This window comes from Polyodon spathula, chromosome 2 (genome assembly GCF_017654505.1).
Source record: "Polyodon spathula isolate WHYD16114869_AA chromosome 2, ASM1765450v1, whole genome shotgun sequence".
In the NCBI taxonomy this organism is placed as follows: domain Eukaryota; kingdom Metazoa; phylum Chordata; class Actinopteri; order Acipenseriformes; family Polyodontidae; genus Polyodon; species Polyodon spathula.
In genome coordinates this window covers 19,319,341-19,334,834 of record NC_054535.1, presented here as the reverse complement: position 1 = coordinate 19,334,834, position 15,494 = coordinate 19,319,341, and the positions used below count along the sequence as shown (strand labels likewise).

At 37.5% G+C, this 15,494-nt stretch overlaps 1 protein-coding gene across 2 annotated transcripts in view; it reads left to right on the top strand.

Moving 5' to 3' along the window:
- LOC121331113 (RING finger protein 24) overlaps positions 1–15,494 on the top strand; it is a 44,130-nt gene that overhangs the window by 12,240 nt on the left and 16,396 nt on the right. Inside the window, exons 2-3 of one of the 2 annotated variants that reach the window (XM_041278321.1) lie at positions 2,933–3,239; positions 8,061–8,210. In XM_041278321.1, the coding sequence (XP_041134255.1) occupies positions 3,082–3,239; positions 8,061–8,210 (308 nt within the window). In that variant the 5' untranslated portion in view covers positions 2,933–3,081. The remainder of the gene's footprint in view (positions 1–2,932; positions 3,240–8,060; positions 8,211–15,494) is intronic. The other variant, XM_041278329.1, reaches the window with a different exon arrangement.

Here is a 15,494-nt window from a genome sequence, read left to right as displayed (position 1 = left end):
AGAGACAGATAGCAGCTGGAAAACAGTGGTCACAAACAGTGTTTGGCCATGGCTAAACACCAGACTAAATGTAGTACACTCTAACTTCATTTTAATGACCCCCCTTGGGACCTGGAGAACTGTTTGTTACATCAGGTTGTTCACTGTAATAGGGTTTGGCATTTTTCTGTGTCAGAATGATGAAGAAATGCCCAAATTGAACTGAACATCTTTATACAGTATACAGTAGTTCTTTCAAGACAACTTCACATTGATCAATATTTAAACTGTATATTTAAAAGAAAACAGTAAAGAAATGAAAAAATAAAATAAAAAGTGCACTTACCTGCTGAATACAGTAATTACATGCCCTTGAAAAATATATCTTGAAAAACATATCCAGTGTAGATTGCTTCCTATTTTTCGTGCTTTTCTCAATGCACGCTATTTCAATATTATTACCTCCTCACGCCTGTTGCCATAGTTGCAGTTTGTGTGAAGATGGCAACGGTTGCATATGTCACAAGTGATTCACACTACAGTAGGTTATCTATGAATCAGCTTTATCTTCAGGTTAGCCTACCAAGGTCTTTGTTTTCACTGACAGAGTAACACATTCACACTGGAGAAAGTTCAGTGTCAGTTGCTAGAGTATCTAGTTAAAGAATATTAGATGGCTTTATCTTTTAAATCATTGACAATTTGACCGTAATACTGTCTGCAGCAAATGCATGTCTTCACCTTTTAATACGCAAGTATTTCCTGCCTAACTCGCGTAACTCAGAAAAGCATGGAAATGCTTCCTTTTTCACCATCTGGAGTTGTCCATCAAATCAAGTTCTGGGAGAATTCAGACCAATTTGAGCGCACTCAAGTTGGCTGTAACAATCCTGATTACTTCAGTGAGTAACACTTGATTTATTGAAACAAGATACCACAAGTAAACCAACTGCTTCGCTTTTTTTAAATGTTTCTTCATCCCTGCTGCAATCTGGCTCATGGTGTGGGTTAAGCAGCAAAAATATGACTAAACAGAATAAACAGAAACCTTCCTTGCAGAAGTGAAGCCTTCATGCAGGTGTGGTTGTTTGTTATGTCTTCTGAATGGCTGTCATTCATTTTTTCTCTCTTAACGCAGCACCCAGGTCAGGACCTGAGTAGGAGTGGCAGTGTGAAAGGGGCTTAAGTTGTCCCACAGCTGTCTAGAAGGTTTTATTACTGCTGGATTGTATTACGGGCTAGCTTGACCTTTTATATGTGTGGAAGATCACTGGAAGCAGTTTGTTCCACATTTGTCCCTGGGGGTGTTGCTGTGCTGTACACCACACCTATCTTGGCTAGTCTTGCACAAAATAAAACTTCCCGTCACTCTGACGCTTTAGAGAAGCCGAATGTAGCGAGCACGATGCCCGTGTAATCAGAGCTGTACAGTGACTCAAATTATTTAACCACCTGCTTGTTTGTTGTGCTTCGGAGTGGGGCATCTGTTGCTGGTTTTGCCCCACTCCGACCCCGTCCTTACTAAATGTATTTGTATCCCTGAGCAGTTACTGTAATCATCAGATTTATCACCTCTTCAAGTGGATTCAAATTATTTTATTGAGCATGCGGTGTCACACGGGCTGTGATACCCCATTTATTTTCCATTTTCTAAGATACTTCACTTGAACCTCTCATTTTATCATTCCATTGCATTGAAGATAGGGGGATTATTTATTCATGAGTAATTTGTAAGCAAGCCATACTAGTGTGGTAAAACTGGCAAGCAAATATGTTCCATAAAGAAATAAACACCTGCAATATGAAGCACATGCGTCTGTAAATGGGCAATCTCTTGAATGACGTTTTAATTTGTTATGCAAATCCCTGACATGTATTTGAACTACAAAATATGCACAGCCCTGTTGCAAGTCAGTATCAGTCATGGTGGGCAAAACAGTAGAAGACTCATCATGCATCTACAGTGACGTGATATGAGAAGCGCGTCCTAGCGTTTCGGTATCAACCCATTTTAGGCTTATGGAAATAAGGTATAGACATCAAACCTTGGCCCTACTGTACATAGCTGTGTGTCATGTCAGTTAGACTTGAGCGAATAATATCATAAAATGAAAAGGTTTTGTCTTTCTCAAAGTAAATACACTGTATGGTGTCAGTATGCAAAGGAAAATTAGCAGCTGTTCCAACTTAAAGGCCATTCCTGTTGTGTTACCACCCAGCTCTGCAGAATCCCACATTACTAATGGCGATGTTTCTGTTTGTTGGTAGAAGCGCCTAATACGGTGTGTTTCATAGAAAACAGTGAGCCTGCATGAAACAGAACATTCTGTATTCTCTGGTGTATCTTGTGCAGTAGACCTTACACAGCAGTGTTACTGTTATGTGCTGCTCTCTGACTGGGTTATACTTTAGATTGCTACAACTGCTAATTCAATTTTGATGAAAACTTGCCATCAACATTCTTTAGCAGAGTCTACTGGGTGTATTGAAAGTGCTAGATTCTGATGGTATGTGTCTGTCTGTCGAACAGCGTGTTTCACTTGGTCCCTGCTGTAGCAGCAGTGGTAATGTGAGGCTCCTGTTCCTTGGCACATGCTGATCCTGTATCCACTGTCCACCAAGGTCTTCTGCATGAGGGAAAATCTCCAGCCATACCCTGCAGTTTACGTGTTGAAGTTCTCCTATGTCATTAATGAAAATACTTCCAAACATGTATATAATAGAATTTATATAGACCACACAGCCGAGGATTTTCTTTAAGTAAATTACACTCTGAAAAAGAGCTGAACTTCCACATGACTAATTGCTTTCTGGCTAGCGCAACATCTATTTTAATCTATTTCTTTTTTATTGCCTCGTGTAAGTCTCTTAGGGCAGGCAGCATGCAAATTTTCTGCCATGGGTGTATAGGAGAAGGACAGCTTTTAAATTAGGTTTTCCTTTTGTCTTGTAGGAACACACATCTGCCTGAAGTGTAAAGAACTTTAAAGTGCTGTATTTCCATCAGTCCAGCTGAATGCCGACCTGCTCCCCCCCTCATTCCCCCTGCCGCTCCCCCAACCGAGGCTGTGCTCTGTAAATGAAAAGCCTACAAAGCACAGCATGGTCATCTCTGGAAGGCACAGTGAAGTGACAGGATTGTTTTCTTTAGAGGCCAGAAGTGCTGTTGTTTTCATTACTTTAAAAGGCTCCATTGCAATTGTACAGGGTGTTGGGATCGCTCCACCAGACAAAGACATTTCACTGGATAATAATCTCAGTTTTGTGTTCAAGGAGACTACTTTATTACCACTTGCCAATTTTTAATAGCCTTTTGGGGAGCAAGACAAGTACATTAGCTTTATTAAGAGCAGGTCAAAAGGGTTTTAATATCAAGGAGTACTGTACTAAAACATCAGTACAGTAATCCCTCGCTAACCGCGGAGGTTAGTTCTTGACAACCCCCGCGGTTGGCAAAACCACGGTTGGTAAGTACCAGATCTTATGGGAAAGAGAGGGCTAGGTTCTCCACGGCCGCGGTTACACTTATCAAAGCCTATCTAAGTTGCAGTTTCCATCACTAATCACAAATGAAAAACACAGTAACAAAAACAATGCAAATACTATAACATACTGGGTAATGTAACATGTAAAAAGTTATAAAATTATAACATAATAAAAAGTAATGTTTTATTTACCTTGAATCCTTACAGTTGAAGGCCAGGGTGTTGTTGACTGGTGACAATTACGCTAAGTTAACACGGAGCAACGAGATCGCATGCGCATACTTCTATGACTAGTACACGAGACAAAGTGAGAGATTTTGCTAGTACTGGTAGCAGGAGATGTTGGCGAGATGGGCGCTCTCAAGAATACACACGATGGCACGGAAGCAAATGCGGATGCGTCATATGATTCCCTGCAAAACCGCGTATACACAAATCTATATGCCGCGGTTGGCAAATTGGTATACAAAAGGAAAACTGCGTATACATGAATTCCACGGTTGGCAAGGGATTACTGTACTGTAAATGCATTATTTTTTCTGTTTTTTGTTGAACTTATTCTCTGAAGGGCTGTGCAATGGAGAACGTGTTGTTTTTGATAAAGAATGTGTATGGTAGTAACATGACTAACTGTTAGCCGCTATTAGCCTACAATCACATTTATTATTGGGACTATATTTTTAGCTCATTATTTATTTATTTATTTAGCACTCTGTCTGCACCACCTGCCAGTGTGTACCTTGAAGTAGTCCAGAAATCTACAATTGTACTGATTTCATAGTTGCATTAAAGACATCAAAGGTTTTGTATCTCGATTAGAGTCGAAGCAAAGCATGGGGTATACAGTATTTAACTTAAACATTGTTTATCAGCTTTTTGTTTGTTTTGTTTTTTTTTAAATGGTGTCTGCCCCATCACTTCTTGCTTACAAGAACTCGTATTATTATCTTAATGGCAAAAGTAAATGAAAAAGATGAATGTAAAATGTTAATATGTATTTATATTACTGAAGAATGTAAGTCAACATTTTATTTACAAAGCAAAATCTAAGATTATCACGTTTGGCATTGTTAGTTGTATATTTTTTGAATGTGTACTGTAACCCCTTTGACAATGCCTACAGAGAGGTCTGGCCCTCCCGAGTTTGTAGGATTTTGCATGTTGCTTACTGTATCTAATAACACCGCCTGTGAGTAAACAGATGTATTTTAAACACCAGATCCAGAGGTTTATATTAGATGAGTCTGAAATGATCCTACCAAAGGATCTATGAAAATAGAAAAAAAAGCAGTGTGATTTCCATTGCCAATATGAAAAGCTGTACAGACTGACAAAGTGCACACTTATGCATATAAAATTCAATCTGCCCATGACAGTGAGAGCTAACTACTGTAGCATGTTTACTGTTCTGTTCCAGTCTGATGCAGATGCTACTCGCTCATATACTCTAACACTGATGAGCCGTTGTATTGTGTGGCTACGGTAGCGAGTGCACCCTGTGTATTCGAGCATGTTTCAATGTACAGTATGTATTGAATGCTTTACTTTTAAAGTGCATCTCAGAATCACAGAGCAATGAAAATGCATTAAGAACAATGACATTCAAGCACAGCAAGGTTTTGTGGTTGATGTTTTTATTAATGACATTTCTCTTTTCTTGCATTCAACCTCTACATGTCATTCCACTAATTTAAACACAATTCACAAAAAAATTTGATTTATTACAACATGGTGTGTGAATTTGCCTCCAACACTGTGACCTGATGCTCTGGAGGGAAGTGCTGATTGCTTCAGCTTGTCGGCAGCAGCACCCCTACGTGCTTTCAGACCGAGCTCCACATGCCCCTGCTGTGCAGTTCCGGATCCTGGGCAAATTCGTTTAGCGTCAGCTGGGCCGATTCCACGGTGCGCAAGGCAGTGGTGTCTGGATTCCTGTTCAGCTCATTAGGCTGTGAATATAGTGTAAACTACAGGGTGGCAATGTGTAGAGGAGTAAGATGAAGATTAGAGGATATCGTAATTTCACAACCAACCAGTCATTTCAGTCTACTTTTACTTTGAGAATAGAAATACTAAAAGAAACGTAATAAATTAAATTAAAACATTTCGACTTGTTATTTTCGTTGAAACGTCATTTTAATTTGTTACATTTTTTTTATTTAATCTATTGGAAAAAAGCCATTTTAACACAAAAACTGTGTTTTCCTGAACTTGAAGTCTCAAAAATGGGGGAGCGACTTTTACCTATAAAACGATTTTTACAGTACTTATATCCACAGCTCTTGATGGTAGACAATTATTTTTTTTTTTCCGTTGTGCCATACTGTGTAATCAGTAAATAGTATAACATTTTAGGAACTGCAGGAAGGCCCACATAAGAGAACTGGGTCTGTACCATAGTTTCAGGTACAGTAGAACTCCTATCAGAATTGTCCTTTTATCTGAATTGAGTGTGTATGTCTCAACACTTCCCACAGACAAACTCGACTCCACTATCTGAATGCTTTTTATACACATCTTCCAGAGCAGTTTTGATCAAGGGGATTCTTCTGTATTTAATATCAGGTGCTCCAGCTGGAAATATAGAGAGGATACCTATGGTACACAGAGGCCCTATCTTATGAAAACTGTCTGCAGTAAAGTTCAAACACTTATTTTTCATCTTACTGTAAGTTTTTATGTATTTGTCTAGAGACTTATTGCCATACTTTGGGTCAGCTGTTCCTGTGTAGAAATGGAAATGGCTCAAGAGAAGTGCAATGTGGCATTTCACAAGCAGCTGGCTCCCAGCCACAGCAAACTACACTCGTTAGTGGGCAGGATCTTTTAAACAGACACAGTGCCCTTGTCAACTTGAGCCAACAGCCGTCGTTATTCAAGTGAGCATATAAGCCAGTCCTAAAGTTGTTTTGTTTGGATTCGACTGAGGTACATGGGGAATTTCTGCTTGGTAATTTCATAACAATCCACCTATTTTTACATTGGTATGCAGGCTGTGCTTTGTCTGCCCAGAATTATACCTAGTTGAACTATCAACTTTAACAAAGTTAAGGAGCTGGTTGACAGTTATTCAACCCATAAAGTATATCTATGAGTAATATTGTGCAAACATTAAAGAATGTTAAAAAGATGCCTTGTTGTTCAATAATATACTGTATCTGTTTTTAATAATGACATGTTTTTGATTTGTCCTATTTGCAACATTGGGTTCAGTACTTTAGTACAATGATTGACGCAGTGTAGTGGTGTTCAGCGGGCTTAAAAGAAAAACAGTAGGTGGTAAGATGTTCTCACTAGAATTTGCAAACCCTCCACAGAGTAACAACTCTTGGGGTTAGCACTAAGGCCTGCAGTATATAAATCAAGCTGCATTTTGAAGGCAGTTATTCCTGTGTTAGAACCTCCGCATTTTAAAACCTGGGAGTGTAGTGAACCAGGAGGCCTGATTCGGAGATTAAATAGCAGAAGACAGGGTGTGTGGAAGTAAGTAGGATAAACCAGAGGAAAATCTGCAAGGAAGCATAAAGCTGGGTATCACATACTGGGATCAATTAGATTATCCCCCTTCATCACCATATACTTCTGAAGTAAATGAAATCAGCACCCGAAGGTTATTCACAGCTCTGATGGCTATTTGCCCTTAGATAATGTGATCATACAGCAGGCACTGTTTGGAACAACCCCACGTGTGTAGGACTCCGCTGTTGCTGGTTTAAGTGGAAAACTGAAACCTACTGTTCTTTAAATGCAGTGCATATTATCACGGTTTTGCAGAGGATGCACAGCAGTGCTGCTTGCTGGGTGGCAATACAATCAATGTAATCTCAGTAGCACAGTAGTTCTTCCTTAGGTGATTCAAAGAGCACGCGTTGCAATAGGCTAACCATTAACCACAGTTGTCAAATTTTGTGTAACGTTTATGTTAAACTGTTGCAATCAGGCTTTACTGTCGAACAGAAAATTAATTGCATTTACGCTGTCTTGCTATTTTTGTTTATTGGTTTATCAGTTTTAATAGTAGAATCTGAGAATGACACTCATATGTGCCTAAGTTCTATCGAGTTAATATTTTTAAATACATTAAAAAATAAATATGCATTGTAGTAAGTTGCCAAATTTATTAGTGCTGGCTCACCATTCTAAATTCTTAAAGCCATTTACTACTAAGTGAAAGGAATTACAAATCTGAAACCAGTAACAACCAATTTAACTACTGTAATCCATAACTTACAAGATCCTGACTTAATGTCTGAAATGCGTCCTTTTCATTTGCCAACTTATTACATATGCTTCTTTCTGAAAAAAAGAAATATGGCCCATTCCACATTACGTGTGTCACGGTTTGGAGCAAACCCACCTGCAATGTAATGTAAGCTGAAGACTTGGTCTGACACGTATTTTGAATGTTATATAGCCAAAACCTTTCTAAAGGAACACGTTCTTGATTTACATTTTTAAAAATTCTTATGCAGTGATTTCCAGCCTTCTAAATGCTGCTGTGACACACATAATGTGGAATGGACCTAATTTGGAATAAACAGCTTTGAAATTCTTTCCAAAGGTTTGCATAATTCCTCTCTGACTTCCTTTTCACAGACTATCCATGAGCTCTGATTTCAAGCACTACAGTTTCAGGATGCCTAACATCGGGTTCCAGAACCTGCCCCTCAACATCTACATTGTTGTCTTTGGAACAGCCGTATTCGTCTTCATTCTCAGCTTGCTCTTCTGCTGTTACCTGATCAGGTAAGAGAATAATGAGTGACCTGAGCGCATTGGTAAAAACCTTATTGCTCGGAAATATGAGCTTTTATACATTCAAGGCCATTTGTTGTCATGATTTCATTTATTGGCATTTTGACTTTCAGTTTTGCTTTCTAAGGTATTATCTGTTAACAGCACACCCCCACCCCCCCTCCCTCTAGCTTTTGACAAAGTTTCTTGACAAATGCTTGAGGCATTTATATTATGTTTCTGCTGATGTCATTGAGTTTGAAGCGGAAACTGCTGCGATGAGATTAAAACCACCCCTCCTTTTAGCAGACTGTTTTATTACCTGTGATTGATGATGAAACGGGTTAGGAAGGTGTCAAAATCCCTTCTACGTTTAATCAGAAGGCTGTCCTAGCTCATGGCATCGGATATGTTTATTGGAAGGGGTTACTGCTCTTCTTTCATCAGCATTTCTGGTAACCCGGAACTACATATGCAATAAACACATTCTTACATTTTAAGCAGCTCTATGTACAGTTTATAAAAAAAGCAGCATACTTGAAAGTGTAACTCAAATTAGGTTTTATACAAGTTGCCTTGGATAAAGACATCTGCCAAATAAATGCATAATAATAATAATAATAATAATAATAATAATAATAATAATAATAATAATAATAATAATAATAATAATAATAACTGTGTGAGACGGGATACACCACACCCCTATGTGTATAGGTATTATTTTGTGTTTGTGTTGTATTATTATTTCAAACATATTTTTTTTTGTTTTGGCCACCGTGCCATTTTGGGTTTTTTTTTTGGTATTTAATTCAGTGTTTTGTTTCTGTTTTGTTTAAACCTTTTATTTATTTTACAATAAAGCAGCTCAACAGTGCCTTGCACTCACCACCCTGTGTCCTGCATTTTCTGATCTGATGTCACCACACGAGCCAGCCTGTTCATGCTGTTACACTGATGTCTAGCCAGAGAAAAGCATATATAACTAGTGCAGGTTTATTTAATGTATTAGGAGGGAGGCGAGGCGTTTTAAATACAGCACTCTCTCCTCATTCAATAATTGTTGAATTTTAAAAGGAAGTACTGTATTCATGATGATGGAATGTTAAGAACCCCCCCCCCAAAACCACTGAAATGGGTTACCAGTTAATTCTCCTCTGACAACAAATGGCCTTTATATTGTAATATATTGCTGTTTCAAACTTTTTTGTTTAGAATGAAGCCTGTTTTACTGTACAAGTATTTGTGAAGTGAGTGAAAAAAAAGGAAATGCATAATTTTACTTTGCATATTAAATATGGTTTTAAACTAAGGGTACACAAGCACAGTATTGACTTGATAATCTGAACAAGCCATCACTAGGACCTATACAATATGAGCACGTATTTACTAAGTGGCTACTGCTTATATACAACATTTGCACTAACTGTTTGTGAAAGATCTACTGTGACTACTGCGAAACTAGCAAGAAGCAACTTGGGTTCCTACGTTAGCATCATGATTTTGAAACGTTGGGAAGCTTTGTGGTACATCAAACCCTTACAATTGCTGCATTATTTTGGATGCTGTAACTTTGCAGCCTACTGCATAATACTTATTGTAAGTATGAAATAGTCCTGCACTGTGCATTAAAAAATAAAAAAAAAATAATAAATTGTTTCAAATGCAGTAAACAAAAAAAAAAGTAAGGGGAGTCGTCGTCTGTCTGTCATTTCAGTTTTAACCCCGTCCTCCACCTCCAACTTGGTCGCCCTAGGAAACATCACCACACAATACATCACAACACAACCCAAGTTATTCACAAGACTCTCTCTGGTGGAGGCCAGGGCTAGAATGAAGATGAACTCATAAAATGCAATTACTTTCATGGTCTCAGTATAGCCCTCAGTGGACTGTTGTGTATTCCACACCATTAAGAAATGAGTGGATGGGGAAACTGAATTGTTCCATCTAAGGGCAGGATTGAAACAGGGCAATGAGAGGAAGCTCACATCGCCACTGCTTGTGCTGTCTGTTCTCTCTAGATAGACTGGGAGAGACTTTGGTCTCCAGGGATACCCATTTAACCCAGTTGTGTTTTGTGTTTCTGTTTTTTTTATTTTTCTTGGGGGAGGGGGGCCGATACAAGATGGCACATTATCACATGAGGCCTGTTTTGGGGGGGGGGGGCGTGGGATATTTATTAAATACTGATATAACAACAGCAACAATCAAACAATGAGTCCATAATAATTTTTTATAGCCCTGAGGTAGTTTTATACCCACTGTCTGTTTTACATTATTACCACAGTTTGTGAGCTTTTTAAACTGTGTTTTATAAGATAAGCTTATCTTTTTTAATAATGTGTGTTTAACCACAGATGTTACAATTGCAGTAGATTTTCCTTTTAATATCCTTTAATATCCTAGCCAGAAAATACAAACTCTAGGAAAATAAGATATGAGAAGCAGCTAAAAATGAAAAAAGTAATTAATTCATAATAATTAAAAATCCTTAATGGAAAAATACTAAACAGCAGCATGTTTGTACTGACCTCTCCATAGGTCTTATGTAACACATGCCTGCACTGAACGGCTGTGGTATTCAGTTGACAACTAAGTCAGTGCATTCAATGGAAAATAATAACTGGCAAGTCCCCCAATTCAGCTGACCTTCACACTCATTTTATTACAGAATAGGTTTATTGCATCTTCTTTACATGGTCACACACACATTCCGTGGAAAGAAAAATGTTTTTTTGAATTGATAATTTAGTGTAATGGGAGCTGTTTAAATTGTTTTTCTAACAATGTGGGATTTAAAAACAAAAAACTCCCTTGCACCAAGTGGGCACTGGAAACACAACATGTACACTGTATATAATGCTAGCAACTAACAGTCCCTGTTAAAGTCTTGAGATTTTTGCAGACTCAGACAGAATCTGTTTGGCTCTCTGCTATGTTGGGAAGACGGGGAGAGCATTGGCACAAGCCATTCCCTCATTTTTTTATTTTATTTTTTGTTTCTTTATAAATAATGTGCAATTGTAGCATCTTTTACCAAACACAGTGAGAGAACTGCTTTCCACAAAATTGCAGCTCGGCCCGTTGTAAGCTAACCAGCGGGCATATTGGTAAGTTGATTCCACATTTTTATTTACTTAGTTAGTACGTTTGTATTTCTGGATTACTGGAATTGAAAATACAGTGCAACCTCCATATTTCAGTATCTGCCTTACACATACAATTATAGTGAAATATTAAAAACAATGAATTAGTAAAGGGCCCTTATCAAATCGTGAAATAACGAGGGAGCACTGTATATAAATTGTGAATCATTTTTATGATCCTAAAAAGGTGGTAAAGGTGGTCAGATTACCAAGTCATTTTTTTTCTTTTACTCTGAAGAGGTGGGGAGGGAGGGATGGGTGCATTCACCTGTTAGGTATGAAATGTGTCAGGTGGAGGCAGTGAGAATCTAAGGCAGCCACATCCAGAAAGTGTTTGCTTAAACTTTTCAATATTGCTATCATTTCTTTCCCAAGGAACGATTAAACCCTTGGTATAAAGTTAACTGTGTTGACTGTTTTGTGTTTATTAAAGTTACTAACACCTGGAGGACGGTGCCCTTTACTTCAGGTGATGAATGTTCAATCCACAGAGGCCAAGTAACTTTCTAACCACCAAAAACTGACCCCCTTATTTTATGTCAGAACAAGAACAGTAGACAGACAGCTCTGATGCAGAAGGCTATATGTTTGAGCCTACCTGTGAATGGATTTATTGTGTTATAGAAGCATGACCTGGGCTACTTCACAGCAAATAAGCACGTCTAGCACGTTTGCCTGGAGAGCCTACATTGGTTTGTAAAATATTTCACTCTGCAATGTAGAAAGTGCTGTGGCGGAGGAACTATTTAACTGGAGTTGTCCATTTAAAGAAGTCCAGTCCTCCATGATCTCATTTTTAAAATGACACAGGGTGATTTTTGGCTTTATTTAATAGTGCTGGGACAAATATCTTAACAAATATTTTTGACATGTATTTGAATACAAAATTTAGGTCTTCATATTCGTAGAAATTACAAAAATACCTTGCATTTATTTACCGCCTTTGCCAAAAGAGCTCCGTGTGATATACAAGATTAATCTATAAAAAATAAAAAAAACACAGGGTCAACACAGCAGCTTTTTAACCTCTATTTAAAAGTTTTAGACAGCAAAAAGTAAACAAATCAATTAATGTGCGTGCATAGTGTTCTCTATGACAGCTATCTGGGTCAATAAAGCTTTGTGCTGCTTTAACACTAATGAGAATCTCATGTCAGAAAAAAGGCAAGCAAGTCATTCTGAAATGCCTCGCTTAAACAGTGCCTAACTTGCTGTGCATGTTGTGTAGTGATTTTAATATAGATTGTATATTATATATTTTTTTGTTGCGACTTTGAGGAATGTAATAAATGAGAACCAAAGCGTGAGTCTTTTTCCCCCTTCCTTTTACAATGGCGTTTCCATGTTTTGATTTATTTTAAGTGTTTAAAGTCAAATTTCAGTTTCTGTTTGCTGTTTCAGCTACAATAAGGCACAAGTAAGCCTCGTGTTGTTATGGAAACATGTCTGGCCACTGTTTACTATGAAAAGCAGCAATGGTAAGGAATTTAAAAAAGTGGAAAAAAAAATAAAATAAAAGGTGGCACCAGTCACGCTAGCCTTTAAAAATGTGCATTTGTAAAAAGCATGCCATCTTAAAGTCTGCGTTTTCAACAATAACATCTACGTATTGCATCAACATGGTTATATTACCGTATTTTAATGTATTTGAATACAAAAGTCAAAAAATGACTCGTTCTCTTTCCAAATGAAAATCTTAGTAATTCTCAGGAGCCTCCACTGAAATCATCATGTTTTAGATGATCCTCACGTAAACGAGAGTGTTTGCTGATCTGCACTGTGTCCTGACAGCTAAAACCCTGTTCTGCTCGTACATAAGATAAAGGCTTCGTAATTGCAATTTCTGCAAGTATTGTGAAAGCAGGAGAGATGTTGGAGTAGTTCTTAATAAAAACACTGCAGGCCTCATCCATGGTTTTAAAACCATGATTTTTGAGCATGTATTTTACTGTTCAAATTATTGGCTGAGTGTCAACAGGTAAGATGCTCTGATATAGATTACTGAGTCGCTGTAATACAAGTTTTTACACGTTGCATTGCATAAAACTGTTTTGTAATATAAGCAAAATTATTGGATAGGGATGAAAAGAGGAAATGTTGCATTTTACACCTGTGTTTTAGAAACGCACTGCTGTTATTTTTTGTCCTGTGTGTATAACACAGAATTCTGCGTAAACTTGACATCTGAAATGCGGTGTCAGCTTTATGTATTATTTATTTTGGGAATAAACAAAACACTGTTTATCTTGAACTACTATTTGGCATCCTTTGTGTTGTAGTTAATTCACTGGTGTAAAGTAAGGCCTACACAATGTATTCTTTACTCCTGGGATATTTTTCTACTTTGACATGTTACTGTAACATTTTACTGTAAAACACAGGCCACGCCCCCCTACCCCTGCTGCTATGCGGTCTCTGCCTGCGTGCTGAGCAATATAATGGCTTTTAATACTTTTTGAAAACAAACGAATATCCGAACGAATATTTAAATTGAGTGACTATCCAGACAAGAAAATCCTGTGTTCGTCCCAGCACTATTATTTAAAGAACATTGTATTATATTGCTTCAGGATCACAGATCAGATATTTCTAAAGCCTCCGTGATCCATAATGAAGTTTAAGGATAACATAGCTTTTGCTTTAAACATTTCAAATTGGGTTGATGAATGAGAGCCAAACCACATCTGCTGTGAAGTGCTATTGGCATGTGGACTCCCTGTATTTTGTTTTAGTCTCTTTAATGGAGGACTGCTTGCAACCAAGAAGGATTTCTGCCATTTTTATATTTAAAGATTGTGTGGAGTGGCTGACTCTGGGAAGCAGCAGGAAATATTTCCTATTAAAATCCTGTGCAATAATTTTGCTAGGATCAAGCAAGACATTCAAGACCATAACTGCAAGTTTAAAGCAAGAACTAGGATGTTAATGTTCCATTATTGCTAAGAATACTCAGTAACCCTTCAGGCATGCATGGAACCCTTCCTTGCATACAGTAGTTCTTGCTCTAAACTTGCAGTTCTGGTCATGCTTGATCTGACATGATCCTTGCATTTTTATTGACATGGGAAGGTGAGACATGATGGAATAATCAATTTACTGTAAGTAAGTAAGATCAGCAATCACCCCATGCCACTTGTAAAATGTGTTTTATATAAATTCATCTAATTTTAAAGGTGTAATAACCACGGGTTATAAAATATACTGTGTGTGAGTGTGTGTGTGTGTGTGTGTGTGTGTATATATATATATATATATATATATATATATATATATATATATATATATATATATATATATATATATATATATAGTACCAGTCAAAAGTTTGAGTACACCTGCTTGAAACCAGGTTTTTCATGATTATCTATGGTTTTACCTGTATACACTTGTCTAGAAACACTTAATATTTCATTATATGATACATTTATATATAAGCTGATAATCATAAGTGAATTGCATTAAAAAATTTCATTTTAAATGAGAATGTAAATCTTGTCAATTTCAATGAAATGGTCACCCAAAGCAAGGGGATTTCAGTCTGAAGCCCAAGTCAGTTAAAAGTCTGAAATGTATATAACATGGTATTAGAACACTGGCCTAAGTATAAAAGTGTCTTTGTTAGATGTTCTCCAAGTTAACTAGCATGTTACCTAATTAACATTTTGTCACCAATTATTGTTAACAGGTGAGGGTCCCTCATTACTATAAATATAGGTAGCATAGGCACAAGTTTGTCATTCCTGAATGTAAGGGAGTAGAAAATGACAAAATACGCTCAGTTAAGCAAAGAAAAAAGAAAGTCTGTAATTACTTTAAGAAATGAAGGTCAATCTTTAAGACAAATCGCAAAAACTTTGCAAATGTCTGCCAAGACCATCAAACGATTTGAAGAAACTGGCACTCATGAACAACACACGAACAAGATCAGGCAGGCCAAGGGTGACCTCAGAATCAGAGAACAAGTTCATTCGGGTCACAAGTCTGTGAAACCAACGATTAACTGCCCCTGAAATAAAAGCTCAGCTAAATTCTACTAGAAGTACAGATGTTTCAACATCAACTGTTCAGAGGAGATTGTGTGAAGCTGGCCTAACTGGAAGAATTGCTGCCAAGAAACCATTATTAAGAGTGCAGAATAAGAGCAAGA